Source organism: Lepisosteus platostomus, chromosome 15 (genome assembly GCF_059453375.1).
Source record: "Lepisosteus platostomus isolate fLepPlt1 chromosome 15, fLepPlt1.hap1, whole genome shotgun sequence".
NCBI lineage: Eukaryota > Metazoa > Chordata > Actinopteri > Semionotiformes > Lepisosteidae > Lepisosteus > Lepisosteus platostomus.
The window spans coordinates 26558153-26571121 of NC_142625.1; the positions used below are offsets into that span (position 1 = coordinate 26558153).

At 48.9% G+C, this 12969-nt stretch overlaps 2 protein-coding genes across 3 annotated transcripts; one reads left to right on the plus strand and one right to left on the minus strand.

The window, feature by feature from the left end:
• Positions 1-206: 206 nt before the first annotated feature.
• Positions 207-12471, plus strand: ergic3 (ERGIC and golgi 3). Of its 2 annotated transcripts, XM_088607860.1 has the most exons (14): positions 207-365; positions 648-718; positions 1471-1558; positions 1864-1983; positions 2336-2429; positions 3105-3270; positions 3698-3755; positions 5629-5643; positions 6240-6271; positions 6377-6473; positions 9022-9086; positions 10030-10166; positions 10579-10634; positions 11039-12471. In XM_088607860.1, exons 1-14 carry the CDS (start codon positions 275-277, stop codon positions 11116-11118), a joined length of 1170 nt encoding a protein of 389 aa, XP_088463986.1. In that variant the 5' UTR covers positions 207-274; the 3' UTR covers positions 11119-12471. The 2 variants fall into 2 exon arrangements, with proteins under 2 accessions (XP_088463986.1, XP_088463987.1); XM_088607861.1 differs by lacking the exon at positions 5629-5643.
• romo1 (reactive oxygen species modulator 1) lies at positions 6792-8139 on the minus strand. Its single transcript, XM_088607865.1, has 3 exons — positions 7971-8139; positions 7229-7359; positions 6792-7008 (listed from the first exon to the last, which is right to left on the minus strand). The coding sequence occupies exons 2-3, from the start codon at positions 7357-7359 to the stop codon at positions 6900-6902; spliced, it is 240 nt and encodes a 79-aa protein (XP_088463991.1). The 5' UTR covers positions 7971-8139; the 3' UTR covers positions 6792-6899.
• Positions 12472-12969: the final 498 nt, after the last annotated feature.

Genomic DNA, 12969 nt, shown 5'->3' on the forward strand with positions numbered 1-12969 from the left:
CAGTATGCTCCAATATGTGTATGTGCCTATCATCGGTACTGACCGTACTCCATTTTGTTGTGTTTTGCACTTCTGGGCCACCGTAGTATCGCGCTTCTGGGAAGAACACGTTCCCTACGAGCCCAATGAACGTCAACTCCCAGGATGCACTAATAGCGTGAAGGGAGGGCGGGGTCTGTGACTGAGCCAATCAAAACGTGCAACGTCAACGATCATCCCGGAAGTGTGGTGCCTTTGAGCCTGCGATGTTTCCGGGTTGCGTTGGTAGGGTTGAATGATGGAGGCGCTGCATAAACTGAAGCAGTTTGACGCTTATCCTAAAACCCTCGAGGATTTCAGGATTAAAACATGCGGCGGAGCAACAGGTGAGTCACCGGAGATGTGTTGTGTCCGTTTCTGTCTCTCCAGCTGCAGCGAGCAGTTAACGCAAAGGTCATGCACACTAGGGCAGGTTTGTAGTGTCCCTGCACTGAGAAGAGCCGCCGTGCTTTGTAATGTGAATTGTCTTCAACAGTTCTATTCAGGTTAGTTTCCTTAACCCAGGGGGTACACCTGTGTGGGAGGCGCTGCTGTCCGTTAGTTGACAACGTGAGGTGGTGATAACGCTGTAATGCGCTCCCTCTCTCTGCGTCTTTTTGCCTTCGCAGTTACCATCATCAGCGGGCTGATCATGTTGATCCTGTTCTTCTCCGAGCTCCAGTACTACCTGACCAAGGAGGTGGGTTCGTGCCTGTTCTGTCTCGGTGGCTCTAAGCAGAGAGATTGTAGCTCCTGCTACCTTAGCGTGGTCTGGTCTGGTGTCGACAGAAGTATTTCTGTATGCAGGTAAAATAACACCTGGACTTCAGTGGCTCAGAGAGCTTGGAGGAAAGGGAATGTTCACTGGGGTTAACGTGCCTGGTTCTGGGGACCACTCTCTGGTCCAGATCAGTTTAATCAATTCAGGAAACGAAAGCCATGTTACAGATACAATTATATTAGTGCAATGTTGTGGGTGAAAATGCTTTCTGCGATACTGTGAACATCGCCAGTGTACACTGAACTACTTTGCTGGAAGTAATAAAATCTCATATTTTAACACGTGACTGTGGAGATTTTTATTACTTGCTGTGTGTGTAAATGTACTTAATTTATTCAAACATTATTTTGACAATCTGCTTAAGCATTTTCAGAAGAATATATAAACTAAGGCCAATTTCTAAAACTGAATTGCTAGAATATTGTCCTTGTTATGGAAGAGGCTTTTTTTTCTAGAATGTTATGGAATTAAATTGTAAGTAGGATGTTTTCTGTTCAGCTAAAAATGGCTAAAGCCTTGGAGCTCCCAAGTTTCTGTGATGTCTTTTGAGGCGTACAGTAAACTCCCAGTGGAATTACCGAGTCCTGAGGTCCCTGTGGAACTCCTGGCTGCTGGTCTGTATTGTGTGAAGGTGGCTCCTAATGCTGTATCCCACCTGTGTGTTTTTCCAGGTGCATCCAGAGTTGTATGTGGACACGACGCGAGGAGACAAACTGAAAATCAACGTTGACGTGATCTTCCCCCACATGCCCTGTGCCTGTTAGTAAATCACTTCAAATGTTTTTCAGAACACTGAGTGATTCCCTATTGCCAGCAGTTTAAACACCCGCTGGAAAAGGGAGGCAGTACAGTATATAGGTTTTGTATTTTAAAAAAGCTGCCTGATGTGAGTCTGCAGACCCGCTGGCTGCAGGGTGTCGGGCTGAGCTTGAGGTCACCGAGCCATCAATGATGTGCGAACTGGTTCACGGCCCGGTAGAGACGCTGCTGGGGTTTCTGACTCCTGCCGAGTCTGAGGTTGCATGAGCTTGCAAAGCTGTTTCTGAACGTGCTTCCTCCTTCAGACCTGAGCATCGACGCCATGGACGTCGCGGGCGAGCAGCAGCTGGACGTGGAGCACAACCTGTTCAAGCAGCGGCTGGACAAGGAGGGCCGACCAGTCACCCCGGAGGCGGAGAGGCACGGTCAGTACTGGGGCGTGTGTGAGGCAGAGGGGTAAAGTCAGTGGTTGGTACAGGGGCATCTCACAAGGGGCAAACTGGCAGAGAGCTGAGCAGCCTGGAAGATGAGCAGGGAAGGGGGTTCTGGGCTGATATCTGCTTTTTGAAACCCCTTCGCCGATATCACTGGTCTCCTAAGGTGCAGACACTGTCCTGCTTACAGCACTCTTGAGGAGGGAGAAAATGGGCTGTGGGTTTGTGCAGTTTTTTTCTGCCTTCTTTTAAAAAAAATTTAAGCACACAGTTAAGCAGTGAGATGTCCTTCTATAGTTATTTAGTGCTTTCAGGACCCCTCTCTGGCCTTCCCGTTTCCCAGAACTCGGAAAGGAGGAGGGGGAGGCGTTTGACCCCAGCAAGCTGGACCCCGATCGCTGCGAGAGCTGTTACGGAGCCGAGACTGAAGACCTGAAGTGAGTGCTGCCCTGCAGGGACCCGGACAACAGGGGGCACTGCAGCCACAGATCGGGAGATGAGGGAAAGAATGAGAAATCCGGCTTGTAGTGTGTCTTCAGAACATAAAAAAGGTTTACAGGAGTTAAAAAAAAAAAAGATAAAATGTGCTGAAAAGGTTGGATTACGTGGTTGCCCAGCTGAATGGGAAATATACTTTTGGATGGGATGCTGAGTTATAGTAGTACCACATGCTACCACTGCTACCTGCAGTTGCAGTAAACCTCATTAAGATATGTAATGCATGATTTTGATTACCCCATCATGGCATCTGCTTGCTTTTTTTGGATCTCAATCCATAGAAGAGCAACCAGATAACAAACCAGACTGAAAGGAATGTCCTGCATTGATGGGCAACAGAAACTAGTCTGGAATAGAGAGGACAATAAGGGGATTTGATTCAAGTACTCAAAATCTCCCGAGGTGGACAAGATCCTCGGATCGCTCAACTAGTAGCAAGCAAACCAAGCTTGATGGGCCAAAAGGCCTCCTCTTATTAAGACGTGTATTTATGTCCAGTCATTCCCCTTGTGTCAGACCCTGAATCGAGCTGACGTATGAAAGGTGACACCCTTTCTGTCAAGTCAGGCCGTGGAGCTGACCTGCAGTGTCTGACTCCCTGTCGGTTCGCTCAGGTGCTGTAACAGCTGCGACGATGTGCGGGAGGCCTACAGGAGGAGGGGCTGGGCGTTTAAGAACCCCGACACGATCGAGCAGTGCAAGAGGGAGGGCTTCAGCCAGAAGATGCAGGAGCAGAAGAATGAGGGCTGCCAGGTGTACGGTTTCCTGGAAGTCAACAAGGTGACTGCTCTCTGCCAGCGCAGACTGTATACGCAGGAGTGGGTACCAAGTAGTGGCACTCTGTATCTGAGATGAGACTGCTCACTAAACCCTTGAATTAACTGCTGCTGGGTAGCTTGTTCCAGCCTGACATCATAGAGTATATTGCATCAATCAAAAAAAAAAAATCAAATTCAATGCATTATGATTCCATATTGTAACACAGTAAAATGTGAAAAAGTCAAAGGGTGGTGAATATCATCGATAGCCCCTGTTTGTAGTCTTGCAGAATTGCTTAACAATGAAACAGAATCTTGCAGAACTGTGTAACAATACAAGGACCCCTGGGAAACCAGACCTGTTTCACGCGCTTTGAAGTAACAAGAGGGCTTCCAAAACAGTTTCTTGCCCTTCCTGATCTTCTGCTTTTGTCATCCGATCTCTGCAGGTGGCCGGCAACTTTCACTTCGCTCCTGGCAAGAGTTTCCAGCAGTCCCACGTGCACGGTAAGACTGGCCTGCACCACGTCGGGGCTCCCCCCCCAACAGAGGGGCAGAGCGAGTCCGTGCCAGGGCTGCCAGTGCCCCTTTCTCACTGCAGTTTTCTGGGGTCCACCCAACCTCCCCTGCAATCCAGCAATAAGTGCAGGTGGCAAAGTCGCACCCTGTGCAGATAAACATCCCTTCCAGTAACTGGTGGACGGGAGATTTACTGCGTCCTGCAGTGGGTTAAAGTGCTGTGCTGTAGAGAGGCTTGACAGGGGGTGTTCTTGTAACCATCAGAGGCCCAGCTTGTCAAAACTGGGAAATGTAGCAGCAGATTTGTATCCTTATGCTAAAAGATGGAAAGAAAGCAGGAAGAGCACTTAACAGCTATCCGCGGTGGAGACGCGGATCCCAACTCGGTCAATAACATTGTCCGGCTGCAATCCGAGAGGAATCGAATCCTAGATCCGGGGAGCGTACAGGACCCTTGTGCCTGCTCCCGGCTGTCCTGCATGCAGCCTGGGCTGACTGGGTCGCAGCCTGGCCTGGTAAGTCCATGACCCCACTCCCTGGACTCTGCTCCCGCACAAACACAAGGGGAATGCCGTGTTTGAGCGCGTCTGGTGCTCTGTTCCTCAAAGTGCAAGTTTTCCCATTTCCAAGCAGCGAGGACAGAGGGCTATCCCCCCGTCTTTACAGAGCATGACCTTTCTCCCCAAGTGCCTGCTGGCTTTGTTGCCAGTCTGTTGCAATCTTTTGTTTTTTCTGTTCTTTCTGAAAGCTAGACCTTAATGAAAAGCCTGCTATCTTTTTCTTTGCTATTTGTTTTCCTGATTTTACCTCTTGGAATTGCCTTGTTTGGCAGTTGGCACTAACTCTCTACCTGTACACAGATGTACAGTGATTGCTTTGTTCTTGGCTTATAATCTGATAAAACATTTTTCCTCAATTGGTACTTGGGAGTCATTAACAATCCGTTAGGCCAACTGTGTTCATTTCTAGTACAGAAATAACACAACTGCTGGTTCAGAATTGGCATTCTGTATCCTCATGTTCTTTGGGCAGTTTGTAGACAGTCAGGTTTGTAAGTTACAAGCACCCAATAGTTAATATTGTTGAACTTCACACACATTTACCAGCTTACAGTAGCAGCAATGCTGTAATGACTTCAGAAGTACCAGTGCTATTGTTGATCCGTGGCTGATTAACCCCTGCTGAGATCTGCTGTTTGCAGCAACCTGTTCTTTACTGCAAGTGGCTCAACTCCGCCAGCAGTTGCCTTGCTGTCTGGACCTAAAAGCTACTGCTACCACCCCCTTCAGCAAACGCAAATCCATTTAGGATATGAACAGACTATGTGATTGTATTTTCCATTACAGGTGTGCTGCAAATACGCCCCCAAAAACGCAAACTTGAGTCTCTCCTAACTCTTGTCAAGATTAAGTAACATGGTAGACGAGGCCTAGGACAGGTGCCCCAGTAAGGGCTAATTCATGTTGACACGAGTTCACCTGCCTTGACACAAGCAGCAGGCTTGCCTGCTCAGCTCTGTTCTCGTCACGTTTCCCAGTATGGTCTCTAGTGCATGTCACAGCAGCGAGGGAGGGCCGTGCCTCTTCCAGCTGCTGCTTGGCTGTCCTGAAATCAAGCACTGTGGCAGACCTGGGTAATAGTTTGCTCATTAGATGCAGGGATAGGGCCCGGGACCCCAGCATCACCCCTGCAGATACAGGCCACTCCTGGATTTACTGGGCTCTTTCTGCCTCCAGGGTCTGCTGTACGGCAGCTGACTGTAAACCCTGGGGTGGCTCCCACTGCTGCAGAGCTGGAGTCCCGTCTGCCCCTTAGGTGATCACATCATGTAGTGACTTTTTTTTTCTTCTTCTTTCTACAGTGCACGCTGTGGAAAGTAAGTTGATCCTTGTTTTGTTTTTCTTCTCTTAACACTGCACCTGCACAAGGTCAGACCGAACCAATGAAGCAGTTTGTTCTGTGAAGTAAAAAAAAAAAAGTAAAACATACCAGTTAGATTAATAATCTGCCCTTTACTGCCAGGGCGTTCTCTATTTAAGTCTCTAATTCTTAAACCTCATGAATACAGACCAGCGGATCAATGCACTGGTCAGCACTTACCCTGTTACTTAACTGGGAATAAGGCATTCTTCAGAGCTTTTTCTTTTTAATTGTTGCTTTCAATTTTTCCTTTGCAAATAACCTTTGTGTGTCAAAGTGCCACCTCTATGCCAGATTTCTTCAGTATTCTTAACAAACGTAAATCAGCAGCCCACAGAACTCCTGTTGTATCGACTACACTGCCTGCAGCTTCTGTTTCAGAGCACGTAGTGAAAGCCAGAAAATGCAAAGCCATTCATCATGTACACAAACATACCCCCCTTCTTACAAGACCAGATCTTTAGTACTTTGTGAGGTACTGTGCATGTCTCTTTTAGATATCTGTAAGATAGTCTGTTTTTTTTTCTTTAACACTTACTTTTGCCTTTACAGTTCATGACCTACAGAGCTTCGGACTTGACAATGTAAGTAACTCCCCCTCTCTCCTGGGGTTGATTTTTTTTCCCCCCTCATCTGTAACTGTCGAAGAATTAAAACATTTAACTTGCATCTGTCCTCCTTTCCTGCAGATAAACATGACTCACCACATCAAGCACCTCTCCTTTGGAAAGGACTACCCTGGCCTCGTGAACCCCCTGGACGGGACCGATGTTGAAGCCCCACAAGGTTAGCTCTGGTCACGCTTTTTAAATCTCGAGATCCAGCAATTTTATTTCACATTCATATGTTTGAGGTGAGGGGCTGCACTGTACAAGAAAAGGTTAATTCCACACTGAAAATGAAACCAAAAAAACAGTTTTTGGGTTTTATTTTGGGTGTTGTTCATGTTCAAGGTAAACAATTCTGTGTCCACACACTACAAGTTCTTCACTGTTGCAAGATCAGTCAAGGTTCAAATGAATCCCTGTGAAAGAAACGCACAAGTCAGAATTCGTTTTCAGACCTTCAGTGACGCAGCATTTTCCATAAAGCACTCAGACACCATTTATTAGTGGAACTTTTATTTGCCTTTTTTACTCAAAATTATTTACAGAGAAGACAGAACACGGGATTCCTAAATCGGACAGTGGTGTACCCAGGGAGGGGGAGGGTTCAGCAGCGGATGCCCATTCCAATAGCCATGAAAGTGCCGAAAGTCCCTCCACTCTGTAACATGGTCTTGCCCACTCCTCCCATGAGCTCTCTCCCTCTCATCCCTATCCTGCAGAAAGCGAGAAAACCGTGTCAATGTTGACAGCTTTCTTTTTAACCTCCACCCCAACGCCAAGAAGTCTCTACTAAAGGGTGCGAGTCCAGTGGGAGCACTGAGCTCACGCCAGAGATCTCGAGTTTCATGTGTGCTCCCTGCTGTGAAAACATGGCGCGGCTCTCGTGCTGTCCACTGGTGCAGTGGGGCCGAGAGCTCGGCCAGGATGCCCTACCTGAGACAGGAGAAGGTGCCGAACATTGCTCCGGCGGCCATTCCTACAGCGAAGCCCATCATGAAGCCCATCTTCACCCTGTCGAAGCAGTTGGGCTGTGACTGCCCGTACGGTCCAACAGCTACCGGCATCTGGGCGGGATCAGAAATGGGACAGATGGAATCACGGGGCGCACCTCCCAGCAGCTCTGCCTGGCGTGTCCGAGCTCACACGCGAACACTCGGGAGACTTCCGGCCGCTATAAACTTCACACCCAGGCAGGAGTCACAAGCGGTGATAATGAGGTTAGGAGGCTGGCTTATAAAGATTTATACCAGCTGTAACAGATGACTCAGTCTGCAGAGGAGCAGCTCTACGTAATGCACCAACACGTACTACTTAAACGCAGTTTGGTCATTTAAGATCACTTTATTGGCCATATACAGTTTATCGTATTAGGAATTTGTCTTTTCGCCTACCCCAGCTTGCTCTCCATGAGACGCACAGGCACGAAGCTTGGGGTATGCGAAAAAGACATTTAAGCGGCAGAGAAGCGAGATTTGTCACGCAAACGGAGCCGTTTTCTTCCGAAAAGCACAGCGGGTTATTGTCTGAGCTGGGTTTGGCCATTTCTTTACAAACGGCTTGTACAGCGCGGTGCCAGCAATGTCACCTCGCCCTGGCCTTGAACACACGTACACATTCACACGTAGATGCCATCACAGTACTAGATATAGTTTCCACCGATATAAAAGCGCCTTACCGTTTGTTCTGAAAAAATTCCAAATAACTCTGCGTCCCCTGCTCGTGTTAAAAGCAGGTCTTTTTTTTTTTAAACTTATTTCTTCTCTCGCTCCGACCAGCCTATCAGCAGGATTCCATGTTTCCTAGACGCGACAGGAAGTAGAGGCCTGATGATGTGATGACACGTGATGTGAAAGCCTCTCGCTAAGGGTGATAGCGCCCCCTAGCGTGGTGTTCCGGGCAGCCTGGCGGTTTCACAGCTTTATTCTGAACGGAATCAATCAGTGACTCATAACCTGGTGTTTTTAGTCAGTGACTAAACTCGGAAAACCCGAAGGATAATAATAATAATAATTGCTTACACTTATATAGCGCTATGGGATCTTCAGGAATACTGCTATAGATCCTTGCTATCGTACTGTCAAGGGTATTTGATTCTTTAGGGGCTAGCTTACAAAATATAATTTGTGTTTTTATACATTCGCCACTCAAAATATCAGACATAAGGCAGTGGTCCTTAAGTGCCCCTTTTTCAGATGGATTTTCTTCTACCTGCAATTAATCACCAGTGCTTACTGGTGCCTGTAACTCATCTGCTTGCTTATACTTCTTTCTATACCCAGGCCTTGGTTTCTAAATACTCAGGTTTACCTGTATTATTTACAACACCTTCAACACTTTATGTGGTCTCTCCTCAACTTGCTGATTAAGAATTTGCTCCCTTATTTCTGCCGAGACAGCCCTTAAAGGGTGATTAATTGAAGAATAGACATGTTAGACACTGTTAAACCTGGCCACTGTGAGGCGGTGGTTTTCCTTCTGCTTCTCACCAGTGGATTAAGTTTCAGTTTGCAAGCCAGCAACCCTTTCTGCAGGCTATCCTGAAACTCTCTAGAAACAGGCCTCAAATAGAAAATTTGATTAGATTTGCTTGGGATTATGAATTTAACTGCAGCAAAAACAAGAAAAGGCCATGATTAACAAGGGCCAGGACTGAGAACAACTGTCCTGCTGTATTATTAAAACGCAGGCCTGACTGCAGAAAAACAATGCTCTTCATGTCATTTCAGCGTCTATGATGTACCAGTACTTCGTGAAGATCGTCCCCACTATCTATGTGAAAGGAGATGGTGAGGTGAGTTGAAGAGCACTGTGGGAGGACTCTACTGTGAATCGTGTTCCCCAGGGAGACGCACACTGCTGAGGGCACTCTGAAGTCCACACCACGGTGCTTGGCTGTAGACAGCCGCTCAAGCCATGTGTACACTGTGTGCCAATATATGATTTCAATAAGAATATCAAGCCAGGGAAGAGTTTGACTTTTATTTAATTGCAGGTTATTAAATAAGCTGTTGAATGCCAAATTCATGTTCGGTTATTAGTTCAGTGATGTGATTAAATTAACTTCCCATTGAGCAAATGGCTTGATTCATAGGAAGATCAAAATGACAACCATGGTGAAAGATAAGAGCTGACTGCCTTCTGCTTCCCCTGCGCCCGCAGGGGCCTCTTCCCCTTTCGAGGCTGACGAACAAAAACTGGTGCAGCTGTTGTTCACCTCCCCGCGCTGAAAACTGTATTCGCGTCGAACCTTAACTGAAAGAAACGATACCATGTTTTTGCTGGGGCGGCACAGTAGCGCAGTGGTCAGCATTGCTGCCTCTCAGCACTGAGGCCCTGGGCTCAATTCCAGACCTGGAGTACCCTTTGCGTGGAGTTTCCATGTTCTCCCCTTGTTCGCGTGGCTTTCCTCTGGGCACTCCGGTCTCCTCCCAAAGTGCAAAGACACACTAGTAGGTTATTGGACTTCTGGGCAAGTTGGCCCTGGTGGGAGGTTGTGCGCGTCTGTGCGCGTGCCCTGTGATGGACCTGCCTGGTGCCTGGTGCATGCTGGGATAGGCTTCGGCTCCCCTGCGACCCCGATTTGGACAGTGCAGTTAGGAAGTGGATGGATGTTTGCAGTCAGGAGCGCCCCCTATCCTCTGATGCACCGGCGCCAGGGAAAGGGGGTCTCCGGCTGCGCCCCCTTTCTTGCGTGCTGGGAACCGCCCCCTGAGCGTGCCCGTGTGTCCGCGCAGGTGGTGAAGACGAACCAGTTCTCGGTGACGCGGCACGAGAAGGTGGCCAACGGGCTGATCGGTGACCAGGGCCTCCCGGGCGTGTTCGTGCTGTACGAGCTCTCGCCCATGATGGTGAAGTTCACGGAGAAGCAGAGGTATGCCACACATCCCCCCCGCCTTGTTTCAATCACCTGGGGGCAGAGCCCCGTTGCTGCTGGGATTGTTGGTCTAGAGCACTTTGAGTTTCTAACCAAGAGACTGTGCCGCCGTGCAGACTCGGTGGAATGTAGGTCCGAACGCACAGTGCCACCAGGATGCGTCTGCTAGAGCCGAGGTCAGATTCTGAGTCTGTTTCTGCCCGACTGTCCGTACTGTCTTGTAACAGGAAGCTTTGATCCGCCTTCCCTTAAAAAAGCCACAGTCCAAGTACCCCTCATACTACTCTTATTTCTGCTCTGTACGCTGCCGGTGCGACTATGCCATGTTGACACGGACATAGCTTTTGAAAATGCAGCGTGGGCAGGGGACAGTGTGTAATGAAGCACCCTCCTCTCTCTGCGCTCACAGGTCCTTCACTCACTTCCTGACGGGGGTCTGTGCCATCATCGGGGGAGTCTTCACAGGTAGGAGTCCCATCAGCCTCTTCTCTCCAGAACAGGTTATCCTCCAAGCATGGGGACCTCGGAAACAATCGAGGGGATGCTGATATCTTTTCACTGAAATGTGATGACCTGATTTGACATAACGTAGCAAACGTTTTGTTTCCTCTGGGCTTCTGGAAGGTGAGAGCTTTCTTACCATAAAGAAAGATAAGCGATCCAAGAGGCAGGGTGCTTAGATCTCGACAGATTTCCACATCGTGTGCAAATCCTGGATTTGGAGCGGCAGCTCTCGCACTCTTCCACACAAAGGGAAAGTTGTACTCGGTTGTAATGTTCTGTTTCTTTGGGGTTTCGGCGAGGGGGGTGTGGGGGGGTGTGCCCTTGCTCTGCTAGCCCTGACGGTTGTGCTGCGCTCTGTGTTGCAGTGGCCGGGCTGATCGACTCGTTGATATACCACTCGGCACGGGCCATCCAGAAGAAGGTCGAGCTGGGGAAGGCCTCCTAGCTTCCCCCCCGGGGTTCAGCGGGCCGTGAGTGAAAGGGGGTACAGCACTCGCACCCGCTACCCTGACCCCACCTGAGCGCGGGGGACGGACTACACACTCATCCCTACCACTACCACTGTCCCCTCTCGCCCTCCCTCGCTGGCGCCCCCCTCTGCAGAGCAGGAGCCAGGGCCGCGGGTTCAGGGCAGACCCCTTGTATGAACCTTGAGGCGAGACTGACGTCTGTGTCTGAACTGTCCAAACCGATAAAAGATAGGAAGAATGGCGGATCGTGTTCGTTCTTCGGACTGACCTGGACATGAGAAATATGCTGTGCGACACGTGTTTCTTTTGTTTAATTTGCTCGTAGCTTGACTGTTTGTGCCATTGTTTCTGTATGGTTTTCGGGTAACGGGGAATGAGCTGAGTACCTCCAGGCGGAGCAAGCCTGTCTTTTTTTTTTCATGCTTTCATTCTGTTTTGAATGGAAAGAAAGCTGCTGCTGCCCTGTGTGTGGGAAGGAGCAGGGATGCTGCTGGGTTAGCCAGCTGATTCTAGATGGATGTGAGCCTTTCCCTCTGTGTGCTGGCCGGGTGTTTGGGAACTGAGGCGATTGCCTCGAATTCCCAGGGTTTTTTTTTGTGCGGAGATGGAGCGTCTCTCCATGAATCCTCCCCCCCCCCCCCCTAGGGGCGTGCACCGTGAACACTATCCTTTTCAGGTTTTTATTCCCAGAATCCTCTGTGTTCAGAGTTTAAACCTCACCACCTCAGGTCTGGACTTTACTGCGGTAATATCAGCAAGGTGGATTTGACAATTGTGCCATTTGTCCACAGAGCTGTAGTTATTTGCTTTCCGGTCATTTCCTCCAGTTTCCATTTTCCTGTGTCTCACACCTCAGTAATCTTTCCCCAGGCCGTAGAGCCGTGAACTTCAGTGAAGGCGCTCAGAGCCTGCTGGAGGTGGGTAGGGCTGTGTTTCTCAAGGCATGGTCAGCTGGGAGGAGACAGAACTGCGTCAGTAAATTGATTAACAAGCAGCAGCCCAGTGAAGAATGATATGGAGACATCTCGAAAAAGTCCAGGGTAATGAAACATGCACATTAAGAGCACCTGGAGCTCTGTGCTGGAGTGAAGGAGCTTTCAGCCGTGAGTGAGGTGTAGGAAAGGTGGCTCAGGGCTGGCACTGCATGGGGGGGACCACCCCTCTCCAAACAGCGGAGAGGCTCTGTGAAGCTGTGTCCCGTGATCCTGCCTCGCCAGCCCTGAGCCTGGTCCTGTGTCGGCTGGGTGCTGGAGGGCGCGCAAGAGATGTATTTATTTTTTCAACCATTAACAATGTGATTTCTCAAATAATAAAAAAAAAAATCTAAAGATGTTTGTTTTTTTTTATTTCCAGTCATCAAAGAAATACAGAGTACCTACTCACTAGAGATGTGTTTTACAATTCATATTCTTAATCAAGGAGCTGTTTTAAAAACATGTGTTTCACTGTTAGAGCCACACACTGCAGCCAGGCTGGGCCGCTGTGGCGGTGAAGAGGCCCGGATCAGGACAGGTCAGCACGGACTGAGGAGAGCGCAGGATCCGAGAGCACGCTTTCCTCCGAGTCTAAACACTCAAGACCCACAGGATCGCGTGACTTCAAAAAGAAATACAAGATTACCCTTCATCTTTTATCTTGCTGAGTTACCTTGAGCTGCAGCGAGGATAAACCCAATCAGAGCAGGGGCATGTTGGTTTCAGAGGCTTGTTCACAGAGCCTTCAAATCCAGACTCAAAACCCTCTTCTTCAGAAAAGCCTTTACTGAACTGGTTCCATTCTTCACCCCTCTGCTCTTCTTAGTTCCACCACCCACGCTCTCCTCTTTA

What these genes read in the sequence shown, in the direction of transcription:
- ergic3 (XM_088607860.1), top strand. Translation starts at nt 275, where the DNA reads ATGATGGAGGCGCTGCATAAACTGAAGCAGTTTGACGCTTATCCTAAA. An exon ending in CCCGGAGGCGGAGAGGCACG is followed by an intron (nt 1,984 to 2,335) that starts GTCAGTACTGGG and finishes CCCGTTTCCCAG; the next exon opens with AACTCGGAAAGGAGGAGGGG. An exon ending in GCCGAGACTGAAGACCTGAA is followed by an intron (nt 2,430 to 3,104) that starts GTGAGTGCTGCC and finishes CGGTTCGCTCAG; the next exon opens with GTGCTGTAACAGCTGCGACG.
- romo1 (XM_088607865.1), bottom strand. Translation starts at nt 7,359, where the DNA reads ATGCCGGTAGCTGTTGGACCGTACGGGCAGTCACAGCCCAACTGCTTC. An exon ending in GGCACCTTCTCCTGTCTCAG is followed by an intron (nt 7,009 to 7,228) that starts GTAGGGCATCCT and finishes CGCTTTCTGCAG; the next exon opens with GATAGGGATGAGAGGGAGAG.